This window comes from Micropterus dolomieu, linkage group LG07, assembly GCF_021292245.1.
Source record: "Micropterus dolomieu isolate WLL.071019.BEF.003 ecotype Adirondacks linkage group LG07, ASM2129224v1, whole genome shotgun sequence".
Classification (NCBI taxonomy): Eukaryota; Metazoa; Chordata; class Actinopteri; order Centrarchiformes; family Centrarchidae; genus Micropterus; species Micropterus dolomieu.
The window spans coordinates 31,747,064-31,772,312 of NC_060156.1; the positions used below are offsets into that span (position 1 = coordinate 31,747,064).

At 40.5% G+C, this 25,249-nt stretch overlaps 3 protein-coding genes across 3 annotated transcripts in view; all 3 read right to left on the bottom strand.

Moving 5' to 3' along the window:
• The window catches only part of LOC123973351 (interleukin-10 receptor subunit beta-like), a 29,533-nt gene extending 22,667 nt beyond the window's left edge, over positions 1-6,866 (bottom strand). Inside the window, exons 1-3 of the mRNA XM_046053295.1 lie at positions 6,439-6,866; positions 5,878-6,001; positions 3,784-3,956 (exon numbers count right to left, since the gene is read on the bottom strand). Coding sequence (XP_045909251.1) covers positions 3,784-3,956; positions 5,878-6,001; positions 6,439-6,496 — 355 coding nt within the window. The 5' untranslated portion in view covers positions 6,497-6,866. The remainder of the gene's footprint in view (positions 1-3,783; positions 3,957-5,877; positions 6,002-6,438) is intronic.
• A 3,977-nt stretch (positions 6,867-10,843) lies between these two features.
• LOC123973522 (interferon alpha/beta receptor 2-like) lies at positions 10,844-21,269 on the bottom strand. Its single transcript, XM_046053622.1, has 8 exons — positions 21,115-21,269; positions 20,503-20,644; positions 17,317-17,492; positions 16,818-16,978; positions 13,988-14,150; positions 12,760-12,878; positions 11,806-11,853; positions 10,844-11,673 (listed from the first exon to the last, which is right to left on the bottom strand). The coding sequence occupies exons 1-7, from the start codon at positions 21,176-21,178 to the stop codon at positions 11,833-11,835; spliced, it is 846 nt and encodes a 281-aa protein (XP_045909578.1). The 5' UTR covers positions 21,179-21,269; the 3' UTR covers positions 10,844-11,673; positions 11,806-11,832.
• A 305-nt stretch (positions 21,270-21,574) lies between these two features.
• Positions 21,575-25,249, bottom strand: part of LOC123973521 — an 18,623-nt gene continuing 14,948 nt past the window's right edge. The window contains exon 8 of the mRNA XM_046053621.1: positions 21,575-23,572. Within this exon, the coding sequence (XP_045909577.1) occupies positions 22,817-23,572 (756 nt within the window). The 3' untranslated portion in view covers positions 21,575-22,816. The remainder of the gene's footprint in view (positions 23,573-25,249) is intronic.

Sequence of the window (25,249 nt, forward strand, 5' to 3'; positions counted from 1 at the left end):
CATTTTGAAATGTGTATTTCTCAACTTGAACAAAGAAACAATATTTATAACAATAACTAGTAAAACAGAGGAGGTGGACAGAAGCAGCAAATATTGGCACACTGGCATCGGCTCAGTGTACATCTGTCTAATGAAGAGTGTTTATCCGCAACCAGGAACTGTACACGAGTGTATTAAATAAAGAATACATAACAATAATATATTAAATACTACATTCATTAGAATTTCATATAATAGTATACTTTTACATTGGTCTGTAATTTGTTAATGCTAAGTACTAACTTGTCAATAATCATATTGTTCAACATTTGAAAATTTGCTGTAGTTCGTCAAACCTTTTTTAACGTCCCGCCCCATCCGGGCTGTGATTGGTCGGTTAGTGAATAGTGAAACTTACAGGCACGTCGGCTTTATGAAAAGTTTAGCAACAAAAGGCACTGATACAGCTAACGTTAAATGGCCAAAGCTTCCTTATATTGTCCCTGTTTTCTGCTGTCTTACTGCTTCAGCTGCTGCCGACGTCGCTCTGTCAACCGGAGCACCGGCATTTCTCTCGGTGCTCTGGTGGCGAGTTTGACTATGTTTTGAATGATTAGCGGCGGGGCGGAGACGGGGTTACCGTAGGTTGTTGTCTTAAAGGTTACTGGCACACTGCTCATAAAACATTTAGCTCATTGCTCGTAGGCTTTTCTGTTTTTAGAGGCACATGCGAGAGCCCTGTGTGGGTGGAGATAATGAGCAGACTGCAGCGACACACAGAAGAGAGTGTCTCACATACTTCTACTGTTTTATTAAATCGCACACTTTTTGCGGTTATGTTATAGCACATGACGACATCGCAATTGCAATTGCGATTGCAATTGCGATTAGATTAATTGCGCAGCCCTACTCTATAACCACAAGTCAGATTGACATGAAACCTGAGCCGAATTGTTCAGGATGGTCTCCTGACTCCAGGGACCAAAGTTGACCCAAATATGCCCATAGGTGGCGCTGTTATTGCACATCAAATACGTACAAAAAATCCCATTGACTTACATTTTTTATATCTTCATAACCACAAGTCTGATTGATACAATATGTTCCCCATGGGACCCTGATGACACCTGAAAGATTTGGTACAATTCGGCATATGGGTGGCGCTATAATCGAAGAACAAATACCGTGGGAAAATCCCATTCATTTGAACCAAAGGACATTTTGCCTCATAACTACTGCACATTCGTTAGTCGTGTATATTAGTGTTGTCTATACTGTAGTTTGTGTCTGATTTTATTATTGTGTGGTATTTTTGTATGAGTAAGCACATCATGAGCAATGTACAATCCTGAGTCAAATTCCTCGTATGTGTACACATACCTGGCAAATAAAGCTGATTCTGACTCGATGATACGCCTCTGTGCGATAACATCATAGCCACAACTGAAAAACCTATTTTAAGTCCGATTGGCACCAAACTTGGCATGGCTAATTTCTGGACCAAGCTAGGGCTGAACATTTTTGGAAAATAATTTAATTGAGATTTGTTTTTTTTACCAATTTTGTGATTGCGATTTAATATGCAATTCATTTTTAAGCTCTTTATCTTCTGTATTATTCAAAACGGACAGGCAGTAAATCAGTGTATAGTGTGACCAACACAATATTAGATCAATTAAACATACACTGTTCTTTCTTGTGAGTCAGGCCTGTGTTATGATGAAATCAGGTCATGCATGAATTATTATGAGCAATGGTGGAGAAAATGTCAGATTTTAATAATATGAGAAATAATTTAAGTAAAGTCATGACATGAAATGATATAATATCATCAGGTCAGCCTACCTATACAGACCACAAGAAAAACACAGTTCACCACAGTGTGTGACAGTAAGCGCTCCATACAAAACTCACAGTTCAACCACTAATTAATGCTACCTTATCTCAGTTCAAATCTCCCAGGAGTCCATCTTTCTGTATCCCAGTAAGCAAACAAAAAATACTCAATTCAAAAGTTGGCCAACGAAAATACAGCCAAGTGACACTATTAATCATGTATCAAATAACACTCACATACATACACATTCATTATATAGCTCTGTAACCACAAGTCCCTTTCAGTTTCAAACAAATTTATTCACGAGGGGCCCCGAAGCCACAGCGGGGCGCCCATGTCGACTTGCGTGGCCTCCGTGGGGCAAGGGGCGCGGCTGGTGCCAGGAGGCTTGGACCCTCCTTACAACTGCTTGCACATATAGTACGTATTACGTAACGCCATTACATGTAATCCATTACTCCCCAACCCTGCCAACAACTGGTTTAGTATATGCATAAATATGTAAATTGTAAAGTTGAGTAGAGGAAAAGTTATCAGTTAAAGTTGTCATCTTAGCTGGAGCTGAAATAAACATCACAGCCTGGATAATAGTAAGTTTGGACATTTTGTGAGGGGCAGGGTGCCGCTGTAAAGGAAAGGGTGCGCTGGATTTAACCAATTTAAGAAAACAAGTGTCATTGCGCATAATAGTTGTTTTAATTCGATTAATTGGATTTAATTTTAAACTTGTTTTTATAATTGTTGGAAGCCAAAATCGAAATTGTGACTAAATTTCAATTAATTGCACAGCCTTAGTTTGTCATTATTTCCTGGGCACCATCATCTCCCAGGACCTCAAGTGGGAAATTAACATCACCTCCCTCACCAAGAAGGCCCAGCAGAGGATGAACTTCCTGCCGCAGCTGAAGAAGTTCAGCCTGCCAAAGACAATGATGGTGCACTTCTACACTGCCATCATTGAGTCCATCCTCACCTCCTCCATCACCATCTGGTTTGGTGCTGCTGCTCTGCAGAGAAGGTGATTGGCTGCAATTTTCCATCACTTCAGGACCTGTACGCCTCCAGGACTCTGAGGCGAGCAGGAAAGATTGCAGCTGACCCCTCCCACCCTGGACACAAACTGTTTCAGACTCTCCCCTGTGGGAGGCTGCGGTCCATGAGGACCAAAACCTCTCACCACAAAAACAGTTTCTTCTCGTCTGCAGCTAACCTCATTAACAAGGCCCGGGTCCCCCACTGACACTCCCCCTTTCAAATAATACAAACGCCTCTGCACATGTAAATCTTATTTCATTTCATATCATGCACAGACCTGGCACATCACACATATTTGTTTTATGTTGTCAATTTATATATTTATGTACACAATATTCTCTTCCGTTGCAACACGTCTGCACAACACAAACCTGGAATAATGCATAAATATCTGCCACTTCATCTTTTTCTGCAAATAGTTATTATTTTTCTCCATTCTTTTATTATTCTTATATAACTTGTATTTGTTTATTCCATATTTATATATTTCTACTTTTATTTATGTCGACTGTATGTTTGTCTACGTGTAGCACCTTATCACCAAAGCAAATTCCTCCTATGTGTAAAACACTACTTGGCAATAAAGCTCCTTCTGATTCATTACCTTTTAACACCTTTCAAACACACAGTCAAGTGATCTATAGTTCATATACAAATATTGATTAATGCAGCTTTATTGATTTATTTTGTTTGACCAATCGTTCCTGTAGTCTATAATTATAACAAATCAGTCCATCAGAATGTATTTCTGGTCATTGACTAATTGGCTAAGGAATCATTTAAGTGCCAAAATCTATCTTAAAATAATTCATCACAAGATATGTTTTTGAGAGAAGATGACCTGTATTTGCTCAACATCACTCTGCAGTTTTGTAATCCAAATGTTCAGTATTTTACAGTGAAAAGCCTTGAAGCACAGAGTTTCTACTCACTGTCTTTGTCCACGGCAATCTGGTTACTCTCCACCCAGTTGGAGCTCTCAGCCCCCAACTGCGCCCGCACTCTGCCTGTATACTTTCCATACATGCTGATGGAGAGGTTGGTAAAGTCACATTCAAGTTGGGAAATATTCACACAGCCCACTTTGTAGGATGTGACTGTGGTGCTGTGGACAAAACAGAGGTCTGGTGTTACCGATTTATCAGTGGTGATGTACTGCTTGTATAAATCAGCAGTCTGAGCAGTATCTACATTGATTTGGAGTCATGTTTCTGCTCAGCTGATGAATGTTAGTCCAACACTCACTTTCCTATTAACTCTGTTCACTCGGCTCTTCAGCTGCTCAATGTTCCAAGATGTTCACCAGCTACTTGCTAACTGTGTCTGTCTGCTATTTGCTGCTGGACAGGTAGTGGACACTGGGATTTATGGGCTTTTCCACAGAAAAAGCTGCTGCTGGTAACAAGGGTGATAATGTAGTGTTTCTGTCCACCTGACAAATCGAGTCCAACATTTCCCTCTCTCTAGCTCAACCATCTCTTTAGCTTTTAGATGTCTCACTAGTTGGCTGCTATCTTTCTTTGTCAGCGCTTTGTTGTTTGGAAGCTAGCGTACAGCCATTTTCTCAGAGGATTTCTGCCCTCTGCAGCTGCAACCAAGCTTCATTAAATTTGAAAGTGTGGGACAAACCCAAACAACAGTCCAAAATGCAGGTTAAGTAAATGAAGAACAATGAGCTCATAGTTCTCTCTTTTGTCAACAGTGTAATGTGTGTCAGGACACACCAACGTGTTAACATGAGTCAGTCACAGTATACTGGGTGTATCAGTCCTCTTTACCAGAAGAGAAGGAACTTTCGTACAGCACCACTCATATGGTTGTTGATAAGAGGAATGTCTGCTGTGTTATGGGGAAGTGGGGCTCTACAGCTGCTGCTGATTTGCCATGTGATTTTGTCAGTTAATGTAATTAAGTTGCTGATAAAATCTGGATGTTAAACAGCAACCATGTAGCAACAAATCAGCGTGGCAGATGAAATTGCTGTTTTCCTTGTAAGTGGCCTGACTTCAGAGAAACAACAGAGTATGGAAGCAGATATAGTCTATTCATATGTAGGGCTGGGCGATAGGGCCAAAAATATTATCACGATAAAAACATTTCATACCATTCGATATCGACAATTATCACGATAAATGTCAAATTATCAGTTCTTTCAAGATTAAAGGCTGATTTTTGCTCCTGAAAAAGTGAAGAAACCAGTTTATTGTGCGGTTCAACTTTTCATTATGGTCAGAATTGGACAAACACTTGATGCCAATTTATTATTATACTGATATGTAAAAATAGCACTGGCCTATAGCTACTGGGTATTACTGTGGAATCTAAATGATGGACCGAAAACATTTTAGTTGTGTAACTCCATACTGTTCTGGGAGTGTGGTTTTATAAGTTTGGAAATTGGTAATGCTGAAATGATTAATTGGTTAATTTTGGTAATAGATTTGTCTTTTATGTCTTTTTTTTTAAAATCTAAAGTGTCCAAAATTCTGTGGTTACAGTTTTTCAAGTGTAATATCTGCTGGTTTTCTTTGTCTTATATGATAGTAAACTGGGTTTTAGACTATGGGTCAGTCATAATTAAATGTAGGGCTAATGTACGACAATTATTTTCATTATTCTGTCAATTATTATCTTAATTAAATGATTAGTTGTTTGGTCTATAAAATTTCGATCAGTGTTTCCCAAAAGCCTAAAAGGACACGCTCAAGATATTGAGTTTACTGTCAGAGAGGAGGAAAGACGCCAGAGAACATTCACATTATTTGATTCAGTGTTGCAGTTGTATTTGAACATGAAAACAACATGTCTCAGGCTCTGAAAAAGTATAATGACATTTTCAGTTTATTCTGGTATTTTACAGACAAATTGATTTATCAAATAATTGACACTGAAATTAATCCACAGTTGCAGATCTAAAAATCAGCTGCAGCTTTAACAAAAATTGGCTGTGATGAAAATAACAGCGTCTCAGAGTGAAAACTGTTTGCAGAAGCAGAGGGTTTATTGGTGCTGAGATGTTGACTCACTTGTACTCAGCTGTGTAGAGCAGACCGCTGGATGCCCCTTCAGGTGAATCCCAACTCAGCACCAGATCCATGTTCGAGGACTTCAAGCTGACATTTGTGGGTGTGCTGACGGCTCCTGTTCCCACTGCACAGTCAACATCCATAGTAAAAGGGCACAGAGTTGGTATTTCTTGGATCTAAGCAATGGTACTTTGATTTCCTAATGAATAAACTAATATCAGTAACTACAGGTGTGACACTGACTGTCCTTTTCACTTGTAACACCTGTTGGAGGTGATCTGTATGGTGCATATTCTTTTTCTAAATATATACGTCCACTGTGTTTGAAGCCACACAATCTAAGTTACTCAGTCAACTTCAATCAAAATGTTGTATTAAAAGCCAGAACACACTTCAGTCATCTCCTTCTAACGTAAGCCCAAATCCTTATAAACTAACAGTCTCATGATGGTTTAAGGAGCTACTTGTTGGGGTCGTCCATACAAAAGCTTAGAGAGAATCTTAGAGACCAGTTCCCGTAAGAACCCCGCACACATCCGGTCTGCTGAACAGAGACCTTACCTCTGGGTCCGCACAGTGCTGACAGCGTCAGGATGAAGGCACAAACAGCAGCTGCCATGTTACCCGAAAGTCTCTGTCACTTCGGAAGTTAGTCCAGCAGTGCGCGCGTGCTGAGGGTCCGTTTCATTTATAAACCGTGTATTTCCTGGTAGCATTCACTAACGAGAGGCGGGGAAGTCCGTGGAAACGCAACGCCTTCCTGCGCGGAAACGTCCGCGGCTTCAGGGAAGCAGGGGCCGCTGTGAGAGGAGGAGAGCTGACGTGCTGGTACGGGGCAGGACTACGTAGCTTCGTTGTCATATCAGCAGCAGAAATAAGAAATGACCTGGAGACGATAAAAGACAAAAATATGCAGAAGAGTTACTGCCACTGCCAGCTTCCTAAACTCAGCCAAACTCCGTCTTCTTCTTATTCAGGCGGTGCTAAAGACCGGAGGCATTACCGCCACCGCCTGATGCGGAGTGTGGCTCAAATGTCAAGTATTAACTACCTAACACGACTTTTGTTCCTAGGTAGTAAGCGTTCTATCCTAACAGCGGTGGACGAAGTAGACAGATCGTTTCCTTAAGTAATACCACACTGTAAAAGTAGTATGTTACAAGTAAACTACTCAATTAAAACTGTTACTTAAGTAAAAGTGTAAGTATAATCAGGAAAATGTACATAAAGTAAAAAGTAAGATGTAGAAGTAGAAAGTGGCAAGTAAAGTACAGGTACCTCAGATTTGTACTTCAGTACAGTACTTTTGAAATGTACCTATTTCAAAATATCCAGGGGTCCACCAGCCTAAAATAATGGTAACAAGTACTCATATCTACTTAGTTGCTGTTTGCTAATTGCGTATGCCTCAACCATATAGAACATTATTATTATAATTTGAAATGTACCTGTTTCCAATGGGAAACCGGGCAGATGCGTCTTTTCATTCACATAAAGTAAGTAACAAAACAATGTATGAATCCAAATGAACATGTACTTCTAAATGTATTTATACAGTCTTAATGCACCCATCTTGAAGTCTCCTAACACCCCCCAACCATACTCATCATACTTCAAGGCGTCCAGCAAGGTCTTGATGCTGTTGTAATCCTCTTTGAGGTGCACCGGGTGAGCCAGGGGAAGATATGAGTCACAAAAACAAAGTTTGTGGGGAATAATAGCCATTTTCTATACTTTTGAGGCATAAGCAAATAGAAAATAATACTTAATGCCCAGGAACACAAAAGATTTTTCACACTGTGTTATCGTACATTGTATAAAACATATTTACATTATTAAACACACATAACCTCATTTTCTCAGTCATATCAGTCAGTCTAAGATCTATTAAATCAAAGTCCCTACCTGTTGTCCTTCTTTCTTCCTCATACTTCGGACAGAGAAACATAACATGCTCTACTGTCTTCTTGGCCACAGTCACACCTGCCTGAGTTATGTTTACCTATTCTGAATCTGTTCAGTCTGGTGATGATCGTCTCCTCTCTGCTCTTCCTTCCTGTGCAGCTCATTTCTCCCATTGTCCTCTGAACTCTGTAAACCACAGTCTTTTCTCTCTTCCTCCCACCTTTCCTTCATTCTCTGTTTAATAATGCTCTTGATCTGTTTTACTGAAGCTAACTGCCACATCACTGTACACTGATACCCACATATGCTGCTACCCATACAAATCTCACCCATCTTTTGAACTATATGTTTGTCCTACTTCTATGTAATGGCCTGCTCCGCAGTCTGAATGGTTGCTCTGTAAACTGCGAGCATTTCTCCTGTGTACACTGATAATTCCTCACTGATCCTTTCCACTATTCTGAGATGGTACTCTGGAACAATAAAGGCTACTCCCATTTTATTAACTAAACTAAACACGATAAACTATGTAGATCTGGTGTACCTGTGGTAACAGCAGTATAATGCCTGTATGGTATGTGATTGCGAAATCAACTCCCTGTCCTTGTTCTTCTTTTCTGATGGATGTCAGGAAGTATCAAAGGTGGTACCGTTGAACTAAAGCTTAATTTATCTACTTTAATTTCTGTTGCTTTTTGTGTCACTGTCCATCCAAAGCTTTGTGTCTCTCTCCTCTCCTTTTCCCAACCAGGTTTTAAGGTGTGTTGTGTTGGGTGATCTTGACTGTGGCCTGTAAATGAACCCAGTAATCAGTGATAGCTGCACTAAACTCATCTCATGTGACATTCCTCCCATTTCCATCTGAAATGCTGTTGGGGTTGTCTAAAATAGCACCCTCAAGGGAGCAGAGGGCAGCCGCTGTGCAGCGTCCGGGGACTAACTCCAGATTCTTTTTATCAGTGCCCGGTCAATTGCACTGACTGAAGAACCTAGCATGTTGCCCAATCATGTGACCTATGTCACGTGACTTAAACACGTGGAGACTGCAGCGACTCAAAGGAGGTGAACCCCAGCTGCTAGCAGGGTCACCGGTCGACATGCATACACATCACTAACTTGGGTTTAGACACACACCCCTGTGAAGGTTAGCTAAGGGTTAGGGGCTACGGGGGGCTGTCAACGCATTTAAGACTAATAGAGTTAGCTAGCTGGCAAACGCTAAAGCTAATGCTATTTAACGTTGTTGAAACACCAAATCCATCTTGTTTCACAGGGGAACCAAACACTGGTCTCCCAGGTGAAAAGCAGCTAACTTGCTGAATCTTATCTTACTTTTTGAGAGATGTGCTTGCTGCTGATCTATACCACCACACAACTGTATTATACTGATCTCATTAATCCACTGTAGGGCCTTCAAAAGTGTTCTATCATTCACTTCCAACTAAACACCTCACTACATTTAGTACTTTCTTACATTTCTGACCCTAAATAAAGTCAACAGACAGCAGGAATAGTAGGCTATTCACAGGCAGGGGTGCCCTTTATGGCCCCGCTGGTCAGGACCGACCATTTTGGAAACCAATTTTTGATGGAAACCACTTTTTAAGATATAAAGAATAGGGACAGTAAAAAGCAAAATGTGCCCTCTAACATAAATACATTTTTAATATTTGTTACATCAGTGAAATATTTCTGTTACAGCCGGGACTGGAACCAGACAACACTGCACGTGCATTGGTGCGTTTACTTGCATCTGTTTTAGAGACGAAGACAATAGAGCAAAAAAAAAAAAGCTGCCAGGGAGAACAACAGAAGAGGAAGTGTTTTTCTGGCTGACACGCCACTTTATTGGACAGCAGTCATTGACTGGATGCTGCAGCTGATCGGACTGATCTGATAACAATATCACTGCAGTTTCATGAAGACTGATCACAGATTAAACTCTGACTTTATATTTGATTTGTTCTCTGACTCAACATCTAGTCAAAAATCTGTGTTCATTGTAGGTCTAAACAACAAAAGGACCACAAACAACTTTCTGCATTTATTAGAGAGATTAAGATTTTTCTTAACTTTTACTATGGAGACAATTAAAGTCAGAGAGACTGACAGTCTGTCTGTCAGCAAGAAACACTTTATGCATCAATTCTCAAATGATGCCATGATCATATTGTGGGTTATTCAATAATGAGTTTACATCAGAATATCAATAAATAGAAATGCATATAATATAAAAGTGATGTTGTGCCTCTGAGCAGGACACAGTATAAATACAGAATGCAGAGAGAGAGCATGCTGCTCTGCACTGAACTGCGGCTGTGGCTCAGGAGATAGAGCGGGTTGGTAGAGCGGTTCAATCCCTGGTTTGAGCACTTAGGCTCAGTGTATGACTGGTGAATGCAGATGTAGTGTAAAAGTGCTTTGAGTGGTCGAAAAGACTAGAAAGGCGCTATACAAATACGGAGCATTTACTGATAACTCTAGGTCTAACATTAGTTTGTGTTTCGCGGGTGTGGTTTGATGCAGTATTGTAGCCTATGTGGGTGATTTATGGGGTCCAAAATCTGTAGCGCCACTTCTGTTCACAGTCTAACTAGTATAATACTAATCAGTATTATTCGGTGTACCGGTTGCTGTTCAGCATGTACGAGAAGTGTCGAGGGCTGCCAGCTTGTACCAGACCTGGTACCAGCCTTGTTCCGTCCAGTCAGGTCGCTGTCACATGGTCATGACTTACTGGGAACTACAATAGAACAGAACCACTGTTCTACCAGGAGTCAGAAGGCCTATTACGAAAGTTTCTCTTTTGAGTCCCAGAGCAGCCCTTTAACATCACGAAGAGCAGCATAAACAATCTTTACAGTTCATTTCTATCAAAGGAGCAGGACTTTGCACTAACTGAGGACAAGATGTTGGTTTTTTTGACAGAGTCCAGAAATGGAGAGGGAGTTCTGTTCAATAAACAATAACAAGGCATTTAACCTCTTCACCATCAGCAAATGAAAGAAATGCTGACTTCCACAGTAGACTTTAATGAGAGAAGAGGCATGGGTACCATGAGCACTGATAATACACCCGCAGACTATCTCTGTTTACTGGGTGAAGTTTTCTTTATTGGGGAAATGACTATGAAAGAACTGTAATTACATTAATGGCTGATGAAAAGCTTTCCAGTTTATAACATTGAGAACACACACATATACAAATGTTGTGTTAGCATCGGTGCTAGTCCATTTGTTAACCAAGTCATGCAACTCTTCACCAGCACACCACACTTAATTCACCAGATGGTTTTGATATCTTGCACTCACCAGGCACCTTAAAAAGACATCATCACTCTGATGAGGGCAAGACAGCCAAAAACATTTGTTGAATAAACAAATCAGCAACAGCAGTAACAAAATAAAGAATGAAGAAGGATAGAACAATGGACAACAGCATTTAAGAAAAGATAAAACTCTACCCTTAAAACACACAGAATAACTCTTTACAGTAATAATACTCCAACTAATGCATGAACTATGCAGCTGGCTTTTTATGATTATTCCTATATGTCTCAGCTGTTCAGGTTGAATTTCATGCATCGGTTAAGGCATTTCCAAAGTGTATTCTTTTCCTCCTCATTTGTCCCAGTTATTCTTGGGCATATGGAAGTCCTTTCACAGACAGTAACTTCATCCACATGAAACTCATTTAAAAAATCCGAAGAGGAGTCGGAGGAAATTAGAAATTTTGCCATAAAACTGGATAAGTACAATTTACAAAACATCTCACTCTGATACTAAACCGTACATCCCCCACAGGTTCCACACAACTGTGAGCAGTCGGAAATTTGGCCTGAGAGTTCGGGAGGTCCAATCCACCATTCTGGCCATGGAGAAGGAAGTATGACTGGAGATAAGAGAGTAACAGAGAGTTAGCCTACACGCTGCTGTTAATAGTCCACTTAAAGTCTCATTACAGTTGTTTACATGCACCTTTGATAATTGTGATTAATCGACCAGTTGTGAAAATATTCCTTACCTCAGGTAGAACAGTCTGTCCATGTGCCTATGGATGCTCCCTTTTTGACTGGACAGTGGCAGGTTGTGTATTTGGAAATATAAAAGAAGTAATGACTATGAATGAATATCATTTCCATGTAAAACAGTTTGTTCAAAGTGTAAAATAAATGGCATTATTTTAGATTCTTGGTTCTCAGAGGATGGACATGTGATCCTCTGACACCACCAGCTGGCTGGCATTCATGGTTTTAGTGAAATCTCTTATCAACCGTTGGACAGCTCACTTTGACATTAGCTACACACAATCACACCCTACCTCAGGATGAACTGTAATAAATGTAATGATCCTCCGACTTTTCCTCTAGCGCCATCATCAGGTCAGTTGTTTGGTTTATGACCAAATACCAAAACTAATGACATTCCCATCAGCCTCAGCTGCACACTGTGGTAGGTACTGATTTGCAGGCTAACTTGCTAAACATCAGTATGTTAGCATTGTCATTGCAAACCTGTTAGCATACTGATACTAGCATTGAGTGCAGCCCAACAGACCTACAAAAAATGTTACTTTTTAACATTCTTTAATGATAACATGTATTCATTTAGCTGACGCTTTTATGCAAAGCGACTTACAACAGCTAAATATGTCAGAGGTCACACGTCTCTGGAGCAACTAGGGATTAAGTGTCTTGCTCAGGGACACATTGGTGAATGTGTCACAGTGGGGAATTGATCCCGGGTCTCTCACACCACCCCATAATTGATTAATCTACAAATCAGTTCATCAATAGTTTAAGCTTTATCCAGTTTCTAATAAAATTCAAAGTATGATCATAATTAGCCCAATTATTTCAGAAACCAACTAATCAAAGTGATCACATTGATAGGCATCTGGACACTAGAGACACATTCACTCTACATACATAAAGAATTTGAGTGCAAAATGTCCCAGCACACACGCTGGATCTGTTACCAGAGTTCTGGGTAGGTGTCTTAGTAATTTGAAGCTCAGCTGACCGCCGTAGACAATCAATCCGATGAGGAGAAACCCCAGTGCACAGAACACACCCAGCAGGCTGAAGACCACGTACACTATAAAACAGGAGGACAGCAACATATATCAAATTCAAATTCAATTATCAAAAATATCATTGGGTGGAAAGAGTGAAAATGCATTAGCCTTCAGTGTACATTGCTAAATAGCAAATTCAGCACCTCAAGTTGAGATAGATCCTGGAAAATAACATTGCCATCTGGCAGGTGTGGTCAAGCCTCAGTGTTTTCCATAAATCCAACATGTAGGTTACCATGTTCTGTTTCTGCCCTATTAGACCACATTAGTTTGGTGGCCCTGATTCACCAGCAGCTGAGTGTATATCGGTACAGTATTTGCAGAGAGCAGAGTATGTACACGTCCACACAGACCTGAGAAGAGGTCAAATCAGGCAAGTCAAGTCATTTGTGGAATAATTTTGGATTTGAGGCTACAGATAGAAAAGACATTGCCAGCGATGCAGCTTTTTGCTGATGGGTAAAAATGCAGCTGCCTTACAGTGACGCTGCAACAACACATCTGAAGTCACCTGTTAACTTGTTACTCAAATGAGCCAATGGAGACACTAGTTCAGGTTAGGCTACAAGCTTTGCATTCAAATTAATTGACGTATCACAGAAAGTAGCAATCCCTTGTCTTAGTAGTCTAACCATCCACATCCTCTAATAAATTCTCATTATCTATTCCTGTGTTCTTAGATACAAGACACTAATTAAATACAGTCTCAGTGAATTTCAGCTGCTGTAGCCTTTACATTAACGTGACGACACTTTGTTCTAGAAATATCACCAGGGCGATCTAATAACACTGCATGTGCTTTTCCATAAAGATGCCTCCACAGCAGTGTAGTGGCCCTGCAAAAAGATTGTTGGCTCTCATGTTACAAGCAGATCATTCTTATTACAACAGGACCAGTTTTCATGTTACAGATTATTCACAATACTTTTTGTCTTATAATTATCAGGAAAGTCATCACTTATGACCAACCTATTTCATTAAAACAAGGACAAATGTTTGTTATGACATTTGTCCTATGACAACAGTTTCTTTTTCAAAGTGAATAAGTTTGCAATAAGGTATGCAATGTGAATATTTTATTAAACTGAGAACACTCAGCGAATTTCTTTTGTCCCAATAAAACACGTACATGAGCTCCTGTGCAGAGGAGGGCTGGTGAAGGCACAGTGAGGTTTACTGGAGACAGAGTTGGTGTTGAAGAGCGCTGTCACGGAGAAGGTCACACAGTACTCCACACCTGGCTGCAAGTATGTGATCATGATCTCCTCTTTGTAAGGCACAATCAGTCTGAACTGCAACACAGACAAACCAGTCATAAACATAGAAGACTCATCACTTTGGGTGTCATGTGAGTTGCCCTATATGACAAGTGAAAAGAAATGGTTTGTTATTTAATAACAAGGTAGCTTGTTTATATAATAATATAAATATAAATGGCTTCGTATAGCCAAATGCTAAATGCCTGACCAGCGGGAGCAATTTGGGATTCAGTGTCTTGCCCAAGGACACTTCATCAGGTGGACCCGTGGTCGGCCTGCTCTACATCCTGAACCACAGACACCCAGGAGGTAGTGGTAATGAAGTTTGATTTAGTTTTCGTTTCTGTAGTTGGAGAACAAATTATTCAATCTTAGATTTTCTCCACTGGTTTGGTGCAAAGAGCAAGAAGTTCCTGAGAATATGTGACACAAACACCTGTGTACATCAGCAAATGCATCCTTAAAAAATGTGTCTCAAAAGTCTTCAGCAAGAAAAAAGAAAATGCTCTAACAAACAGTTTCAAATGACAAGTTCACAGTTTTTAAGTGGTAACATACAAAACTGAAAATACAGTTATTTTAGTCTTTTTACTGCTCTACATGGAGATGAGAGACAAACACTGTTTATGAGGACGATATCCTGATATCCTTTTGTTTAATAACTGCACTCCAGTCTGATGAAACCTCTGTGCTGTACAGAACAGCTGCTTTTCCTACTCTTTTTAAGCAAATACCACACAAATGATGCATGCACCACTCCCCACACATGAACTGGTATAACGTATTTATTTAAGCTTGTGAACTTAATGTGATCTAGCTCTTTTTAAACTTACATGTCATTATTTGTTAATGTCAATCCTTTGCTGTTTTGAATGTCATTTGCATTTGTTTTGTAAAACTAACAAAACATTTTGTCCAGGTTAAAAAGGTAAAACTTGAATGAAGTGGAGTATAAAGTGGAATATTTCCACATGTACTGTTTTGGAGGAACTATAAAGTAGTGTTTCTATAGGTGGCACTCTTTTCTTTCCTTGTTCAGCTTTAATTCTAATTAAATTGTTGCAGTTACTATAGTAAAGGTGATGCGCCTCACTTCCTTTGTCAAAGTTCTGTATTTTTCCCCAGAAAGAGCTGCCACACACCAGGTGTTCAGAACAGGAAATGCAGAACAGGAAACAGGTTGAATTACTAAGTGTGTTATTGTATCTCCAATAGTTTTTATAGTAGTACACGGTTGCTAACGAAAAGAAATGCCACACTTGTTAAAGTGCTTTAATGGTGGAGGTTTGTTTTTCATGTTTTGAAGCCTAAAGGGAACAGGAAGTCTGTTCAGACGTTTGTGTGGCTCACTTCTTCAGTTTTGGTTTGGGCTCCTGGTCTGATCACCTCTCATCACATCTGTATACTGTAAGTGGCAGAAATGTGAGGTGAGAAGATAACAATTACATATGTGAGGATGAAATCCTTTTAGTTCTTATCATCAGGCAGTGTTTCCATGAACACAGGAAAACACGAACCAGTGAGAGGAAGACGTGGGTAAAACCACACACTTTGAAAAACACCAGCCATCTGAAGGAAGCTCTCTCAGCCTACATGTGTTTTGCTCAATATGCTGTTTTTCTCAGTATTTAAAACTGCTCTGAGTTTCATATCATCTGTAAACACGCAACCTGAAATTAAAAACCTGCACAAGTTCTCTCATATCTCACGAAGATGATAAATGTTAGAGAGATCAAATCACGGCACCTCCGCTGTGTTTCTATCACATACAGTACACATATCCTAATTCCACTTCACACTTTACATATGTGAATTTCTGCAAGGCGATTAACGATTACAGCTAAGAATCCTAATCCAGTATGTCATTTGTAAGAATATTAGGATTCTTAATGAACCCAGACCAAATCCAAAGCAGCACTTAAACTTGTGACAGAAAAGACTGAATCTGACTTTCAATCTGATAACACAGTGAAACAGGCTGAAAACACAACCTTATAAAGCTCTCATAGCATTTTCAGCAGACACATAGCAACCCACTCAATCTAAGTTCAAATTTCATTCTCCTTTTATCTCTGTTTTAGTCTCTGCCAATTCCTGACTTTTGTCTGGCTCTTTGGCTGCTAAATGCTTCATGATGTTCAGTATTTAGTTGTGTAATTTGTCTGTCTGCTGTTTAGAGCAGGTAGTGTATAGTGGGTCTTTTCATTGGAAACTGCTGCCTGCTGAAACTCAGGTTGATGAGAGCAGTAAGAGTACAAAAAGAGTAAAGTTGTGGGCCCTAAAAACCAAATCAATGAGCCCAAAGATTGTAAAACACACTGAGATAAAAAAGTTGCAAAGTTGGTTTATAACTTCTCCTTTTTCATTATAAGCGACACCTTTCAGTTACACATGGCCAAATGACCCATTGTCCATATACGAATATTGGTTAGTGCAGCTTTAATTGATTTCTTTAGTTTGACCAATAATATAGTCTATAATTCTAACAAAACTCATGACAGTCCATCAGAATCTACAGTATTTCTGGTGACTGACGAATTGGCTAACTAAGGAATCATTAGAAATCAGATTATGAAAGCAGAGTTTGATGGACAGGGTCACCCTTTTACATGGCAGTTATTTGATCCAGTATGTTATTCAGTTATTTGATTTTATGAATATAGAAATATTGAATAGTGCTGCTTTAAGCCTGACACACACCTGTGCACCATCCCTAGTCCTTTGCACATGGAAGACAAGTTCTCTGTAGAGGTCCCTCAGTTGCTGGTGGTACTGGAGGCCCCTTGTTGTAGGAACTCTGAGCTGCAGGAGCAAACAGTTCCCACAGCCGGACACAGACACATCAGGAGGTCCCAGCACAGCTACGGGGAGATATGAACCAACTTTCAGTTGACTGGGAGGAGAGTCATTGCAGGACAAATAATCATAATTTTAAAAAAATTTAAGCCAATATGGCCATCATTGAGATGTTAGGCAACGCTTCCATGTTCACTCCATTTAAATAGAAATAGCATGTTTATTAAGTACAGTGCATATTCCATGTGGATCTGTTCTTTGCCATTGAAGCTTGCCATCATCAGCCTACACAGAAAAAATGAGGTTTAGCTCAACCGGTGAGATCATTTCTGCCTGCAGAGCTGCCTCTGAAAACTGTGTGCAACTTTTACATCTTTCACATAAGTGTGTTGTGGTGTCTTACTGTCTGACAGAGGCTGGAACTGCTCAGACACAGTCCAGTTGGATCTCTGGATGGATGTGAAGGCCTGGACGCGGGCTCGGTACTGACTGAACGGGTACTTGAACGCTCTGGTTAGGTTACATGTCTGTCCAGCAGTCAGCTCAGAACATCCAGTCACTGATCTCCACAAGCTCTTCCTCAAAAGTGAAAGAAAATACAGAGCGAAGGAGAGAAAGACTGATAACAACCCAAGACAACTGTGTCATCCTAAAAAAGAACTTTCACTACAGCAGGTGAGATAAAACTATCACAAGAGGATTGTTACCACAGATGACACTCACAGCTGAATCGAAAGGCAACTGACTGGGCTGTGTACGTCATACTGATACAAGAAACTCATCCTTGTTATGACAAGTACACAGTTACTCAAAAAGGAAAGTGCTTTACACACAGGGTTTAGAAGTGCCTCAGAAACAAAAATGAAACATACGACATACTGTGCAGAGCAAGGCAGAGGCTTAACAAATCACAGTTGGTGAAGATATATCCAGCTCACAAATATGGCGTATACATGCAGAGTGTTTGTTTTGGACACATCCGGCACAAAGCGGTCTCTCAGCTCACTGCAACTGCATGAACCATTAATGATGGTACAGAGTTTATCTAGCGCCACCAACAGATCACAGTTTTCTCTTAAACTATCTAAACTCCCATAACTACAAACATATCGAGGAGGACTAAAAACTTTTTCACTGATGGGGTTCAATGCAGGAAACCTTGCACACGAAGGGAACCCTATTCATGTGCACTTGGTCACTCTTACGTTCATAACTGACAATAGTCCATCTGTCATCGAAGTCCTAAAAACTGACCTTCATTTTCAATGTAACAAATGCTTTACAAACTTTTTTTTTTAACCTGTGTGCCCCGAGAAATAAGTTATTCCATTTTGCTTATGCCGTATTAAATGGAATACGTGAATGTTCGGATGATAGGTGCTTCAACTTGCTGTACAGTGGACAATATGATAATGTTAAATTATATTTGAAAATGAAAATACAATATAAACAAAGTAGCCTAATTTCCCATTTGTGCAGAAAGTTACCTAAGACAATTCAAATTAGAATGCAATTTGAAAATTTGAAAATAAAAAATTCCTGTCTAGTGGACAAAATACAAATGCAACTAGAACTGCAAGCAGTTGTAAGCGGGGTCCAAGCCTCCCGGCGCAAGCCGCCCCCCCTGGCCCGGGTGCCCCTCCGTGGAGAATAAATGACCCGAGTTATAAATGAAAGGGGCTTGCAGTTATGGAGATGTCAAATGAATGTATGTCTATGGGAGTGTTATTTGATGTCCAATTAGTAGCATCAGCTAGAGGCTGATTGACGGCAAATTTCACACAGGCCCTTGGGAGGGCGTGCCAGAGTTTGGTGTAGATCGGACACTGCAAACGTAAGATGTGACATAACATCCTGTTTTTAGCAAAACACATGTTAGCTTATAATTTGGCCGTTTTTAGTCGGATCAAAATTCCCTCTACAAGCTTTGTTCGGCTTGGTCCAGAGATGGTCTGTGCAAGGTTTCTAGCGATCAGACTTGCAGCTTCAGAGGAGTTAATTAAAATAGGTTTTCCAGTTTTCGCAATTTGGTGAAATGAAAAGGTCATCGCACAGAGGCGTGTCCTATATCATAGGAATCGGCAGCATCCCCCGAACACGTAGCAATAAGGTTTAAGAATGTGCGATGTAGTGGTCCATAGTTATGAGGCAAAATGTCCTTTGTTTGAAAATAATGGGATTGTCCGACGGTATTTCAGCTTCGATTATAGCGGAACCTTTTGGCCGAATTGCACCAATTTTTTCACCTTTTGGCCGAATTGCACCAATTTTTTCAGGTGTCATGAGGACCCCATGGGGAAGTTATGGAGATATAAAATGCATCTAACTAAATGGGATTTTTTTGCCATCTTTAATCTGCAATAACAGCGCCACCTATGGGTATATTTGGGTGAACTTTGGGGCCTGTAGTAAGGGGACCATGCTGAAAAATTCGGCAGTGGTTTCATGTCAATGTGACTTGTCGTTATAGAGGAAGAATTTTTTCGGATTAAATAGCGCCACCTAGGGGCGAGTTGCACCGAATTTTGCACAGGCCCTCAGGGGGGCATCCTACATTAATGCTCCAAATTTGGTGTTGATCGGCCATTCTAAAGCAAAGATATGACATCATTTCCTGTTAGTAGCGTTTTTGGCAAACGTTTGCTAGCATATAATTGATTTTGATTTGATCCCGCAACAGTTTTTGCGGGATCAAAATTCCCTCTACAAACTTTCATCAGCTTGGTCCAGAGATTATCCGTGCCAACTTTGATTTTGATCTGACTTGCGGCTTCGGAGGAGTTAATTAAAATAGGTTTAGCAGTTTTTGCAATGTAGCGGAAAAAGGTTTAGGCGGAAATGGGCGTGGCCTATACCACAAGATTCAGCTCGATCCCCCAAACGCGTGGATATAAGGCTTTTGATATCTGCCTTCCTGAGCGGGAGTTCCAAGCCCAAACGCGTTGACCTTGCTTATAGCGCCGCCTAGAGGTAGAAGTGTGCGGATTTTCGCGCCTGAGGTACTCTTGAGGCTGCGAAGTTACCTTGTGAATTTCGCGTCCCTAGCAGTTACCGTCTAGGCCACAGTATCAATTTTATGCACCGAAGTAAAAAATAATAAAAATCCGAGCGATTACAATAGGGTTCCCAGCTCTGCCCACTGGGGATTGGACCCCTAATAAGCGAAACAGCTGACAACCCCAGTCTATAGCCTCTTGTGGCCGCAATGAGTATTACAACAACAAACACAGAAAAGGTATACCTGCTAAAACAAAAAAAGTAAAGTAAATCTTAGAAAGTTCATGGCAAAACTTCAGTCATAAACAGAAACAGACAGAAAACTATTTAGATCAGACTGATAAAATGAATCACCAGAATCTTTTTTCTCATTTGCCTCTCAGGGCTTCCGTACAAATAGTAATCTTATCATTAACCATTTTACATTTAAGTCTTTGAGTCATCATCTGGTTATCAGCTTGTAAGTGCATCTGTTTAAGATGTTGGTCTCAGGTAGCTCTGTAGGTATGAAGTCTGAAATAATGGTCCTGAGTCTGCCTCACTGTTTCTTATCACCTCCTTTTCTTTCCTTTCTGGCCTGTTGACTGAATACCTGAGGTGGGTCTGCTTAAGGATTTCAACAGTGAAGTGGGTGTTGGAGGGGGTCCCGGGGCCAGGTAGGAAGCTAAGTTTATGCTCCATGTTAAAGGAAGAGATGGCGACGTTGGAAGGCGCGGGGAGGGAAGCACACAGCACTGCAGAGGAGAACAGAATAAGAATATTAACCTCCACATTCAAAGGGATGGTGAGATTATAATAATCTATAATAATATAATAATAATAATAATAATGTTTGGTCTTTACTATTTTATACATTTGCATCACTAACCATTGCTAAATCTAAATCCACAAATGCACAAATTACAGAAACAAATCCTGTACATATACAATAGCTCTGCACCTCATTCTGAGCAAAGCGCAACTACAAAGTGTAACAGAATAACTATGCATTTACTACCCCTGCCAACCTCCTCTACACGTCTACACAAACACGGCCACAATACATGTAGAAATCTCAGTCAAAATGGTAACAAACAAAGAGGGAGCTGATCAAAAACACACACACAAAATATGTCCCTTCATGACACTAAAGAAGTTCACAAGAAAAAGCAACAGCCCAGTGACAACACACATTCACCATTTAAACCTCCTCTTTCTTCCCCACCTTTAATCCAGGGAGCATTGCCAAGGTGTAAATGCAGAAGAAGCAGCATCCACAACCCCATCATGGATCCATGGACTGCAGTATGGCTCACAGTTAAATCTCTTATGCAAGATAAGCTCTTGTTTTTGGGTTAGAGCACACAACATATAGAGAGGGATGGGAGGGAGCTGGGGAAACGAATGCTGTTATCACGTACAGGCTGAGTTTCTATTTCCCCTGAAGTCCCTCCCTGTGCATTTTGCCCTTCCAATTCTGTAAGTAACTGTGTGAGCTTTCACAGCAACTGGTGCACACTGGAGTCAGCAAACTTGACTTTCCCTTGTTTCTAAAATGTATGAATTTTATCTGTTGATATTGTGGGGATACTTATTTGTCTTAGGTAACTTTCTGTACAAAGTAAGCTTGAAGAATGTGTACACAAGACTTGCTGTTTTTACTGCAATAATACAAAAAGCATGACTTGATCAAGAATTCTAACTTTATTAATTGGTGAACAGAGTGACATGAGGTCTTACAATAGTCTGACAGTATATAAATGGCAAGATTTTACAGTGAGTATAAAAATAGAAAAATGTCACAATCACACAATATCACAATAAAGTTGGTTGCTTACTGTAAATTGCAATAATACTTTTATTACCTTACTATCCTGATGCAATGTGTAACTACTAATAAGTGCAATGTTAACACGACTGTACATTTAACATGGAGAAATAAAAACATAGATGCATATCTGTAACCATATACTGTAGAGACCGTAACATCATTCACAAATATTCCTCATACAGTCACAATTCAAACAGGATTACCAGGTAACAGCTGAGGGTTTCTACAGAAATGCATGAAGAAGAACTAATTCACTGCTTGGTCGCGATGTTTAACAACAATGACCTTGTGCTGAAATGTGTGACAGTTACCAAATAAAAAACTGTAAATATGTGGTAGGTGATAATTTTTACCATCTCACTAAAACAACAAGGACTGCGACTGAGAGAACTGTGAAAAATGCCTGCCACAACTGTCTGCAAGCAGCAAGTCCTCATATCTGAGAAATTTTAAGCAGCAAATATTTGGCCTTTTTGCTTAGAAAACAACTTCAGAGTTAATTAATTAGAAAATTATTTCATCACATACATAACGCATTTTTAAAAACACTACAGTACTCATGTGGACCACATTGGCAAAAAATATTTTTCTTATGCTATTTTCACAAATTCAGTTTTCAGTGCATGTCGAAGGTAATGGCAAAGTACGTAGAGAGGAAAATAATGGGCCTCATGGAAGACCAGAGAGCAGTGTATTTTTATCCTGAGCCTCTATTAGAATCATTAAGGCCTGCTCTGCTCTGTTTATGGGTGAGCTGAATGAAAAGAACACCCAAGAGTAAAAGTGACAATCTCTCCCTGTGGAAATTAACGTCTGGGATGGCTTCGATGGGACAGGGCCGTCACAGAGAGACCAGACAAGACAAGATTAGTCTGCAGAGCAGCCAATGACAGCTGTGTAGAGCAGGATGTTCTCCTGAGGCAGCTGTGGGAGGGACAGAACACGACCGAGCATATAAGCTGCCAACAGGGCAATAAGATCAAAATAATAATTAAAGAAATAGAATTAAAATCTTAACCCAGTTGTTGAAGCTCTCAGTAAATCCCAATTAGCTGGATTACTGAAAGAAGGCTTTTTTATATATCTTTTGATTATCTTAACTCATAGACTTGGATAATGAGTTCTGTAAGACATCTGTACACGGACGCCCCATATATCCAGAGTGCTCTTCCTCCTCCTCTTCCTCTTCACTGACAGAGCAGGAAACCGTTTCTATGGGAACTTCCTCTGTGTCCCACATTTGTGAGGGCAGGACTGGAGTGGAGTTGTAAATCACCTCACAAACGGAAGCAGAGGAAGACTCTGGCTCCACCTCTGCCATGTCAAGAAGGGCTTTCTCTTCCACCTCCTCTTCATGCCTGCCGAAGGTTAATGTGAGGAGGTTTACCTCCTCATCCTCATTTGGCTCAGTTCTTTCTACAGTATAACTGTCTGTGTCTGCAGGAGGACAGGCAGGAGGACAGGGGGCTGAGGGGGGGTGTGGGCTCAGACCAGCATTGGAATGTGTCTCTGTTAAAGTCAGGGGTTCAGGCTGGGGATTGAAGAAGTCTGATGTCTGGCTTGTGTGGAAGCTTGGCGGCGGTTCAAGCTCAGAAGTTAAATGGTCTGACAGAGTTGATGAAGATGAAGAGGAAGAAGAGAGAAGGTTAATGCCCACTCGCAGTTTATAATCTCCTCCTCTGCTCCCACCTGGGGTCTCCGTCACACTCTCACCATCACTCTGGTCTGATAGCGTCTCATGGCTCCTCTTTTCACCTGAAGAGGGCGCTTTTGCTTTAAGATTCAGGAGAGAGGACAGGGACGTGCTGCGGTATGCTACCACCAGAACTTCTTCTATGTGATGGACGGAAGTCTGAGACAGACAGACAGACAGACAGACAGAGAGAGAGAGATTAAAACCGAACATATTTTTTCCATCCTCTAACTGAAACCTTCAGAAAATAACAATGAATCCATCGGTCAGCACACAAACAATCAGTGACTAGTTTTCACATGTGATTAATTGTCCAAGTCCTTTTTGTGACTGAACACCTGGTTACAGTTCCTCACGTGTGAGCTGTTGCTTCTTTTCTCTATTTTATACTGAACTGAATACCTTCGGGGTTTGTAGCTATTGTGAGCAGTTTAAGGATCCTTCTCTAGTAACCTGATGTGCATTTATGACTAATTTATTAATTTTTGACTTTGTGACTAATTTATGGAAACTGAAAGGCTACAGCTGACCACTAGTTTTATTATTAAATTCTTACTGAGGTCATAGTTAGTGTTGTACCTGTACAAAGTTAAAGGTGTGTTTTCTCCTCCATATTTACATACACAAAGGGGTGTGGGGGGGTTACAGCACTCCTCACTATAATGTAGCCCATCACAAACCCATCACAGCGTATGACCAATACTCAAACATAACAACTAAATTAAAGCTCAATGACAGAGTCAACAGAGTCTGAACTATGAAGGCATCATGAAAGCACACAGCAGAACAGTTGAATTGGATTGTACAGGTGCACTTAAGAAAAGGGCCAGTGGGTGTAGTTGCAGACCCCTTTACATTCACATACATTTTGGTCAGTGTTTCATTGGAGAAACAGCGGAATAACTGATGAACTCCTGATCCGCCATACTGTAAAGAGAGGAGCAAACATCGATGTTGGGATTGGACTCCAAAAATTCGGGACAGTCCTGAATTACGAGCAGTTGTCCCGACTCCTGTCTGGTTTGTCCTGAAAATTAGACCTAACATGAGTTTTGATTATAGCCTAATTAGTCATTAAATACTGATCGCTGTGTAGTTGTCTTGCTCCAGCCGGGGTTGCAGGTTATCTGTAGCCTACATTGTGTCAACAGCGTTGTTACAGCCATAAAGTAACACGTTGTTTTCTTGTGGTTTTGGAATTTACAGTCGCGAGGACAGGGAAAGTGTAGCTTCAGGCAGCCATGGCGGTCACGCGCGTTGCACAGCACTGATGAAATGAATAAAATAAAATAAAAATTAGGGAAAAGATCATGATTTACCCGCTGTTACATATCCACAGTTGTTGTGTTTTTCCTAATGACAGACAGGTGACTTCATGAACATATATAATTAATCTTAGCGTGTTTTGATTTTCACATGTGTTAATGTCAATTGAACATGAAGTTGATGCTTCGTCTGCACGTTACGCTGTACCTTGAGCAAAAATGCAGTGTAGTGAGGTAAGTGCATTGTGGCGATCGGCGCCTGCGTCACGCACACAGCCACCAGTCAGCTCAGGGAATATCTGTGAAACGGCGTTTGAAACCAAAACGCGCAACAGAGGTCCAGTCTGTCCCGAGTTACAGTCTGGTTACAGCCAGTGCGCTGCTGACCAGCATCGGAGGCTGAGGGAGAACTCCGGTGTTGTCGGAGAATTACTAAGCTCGTCTATTTAACAAGAGAGGCGACACTTACAGACTGCTTACTGGGATACAGAAAGATGGACTCCTGGGAGATTTGAACTGAGATAAGGTAGCATTAATTAGTGGTTGAACTGTGAGTTTTGTATGGAGCGCT

Coding starts and splice junctions, on each gene's coding strand:
- LOC123973522 (XM_046053622.1), bottom strand. CDS start 21,178: ATGATGGGGTTGTGGATGCTGCTTCTTCTGCATTTACACCTTGGCAAT. Junction 12,879..13,987: donor TCCTCTGCACAGGAGCTCAT/GTACGTGTTTTA, acceptor CCTGTTTTATAG/TGTACGTGGTCTTCAGCCTG. Junction 11,854..12,759: donor GACACCTACCCAGAACTCTG/GTAACAGATCCA, acceptor GCCACTGTCCAG/TCAAAAAGGGAGCATCCATA.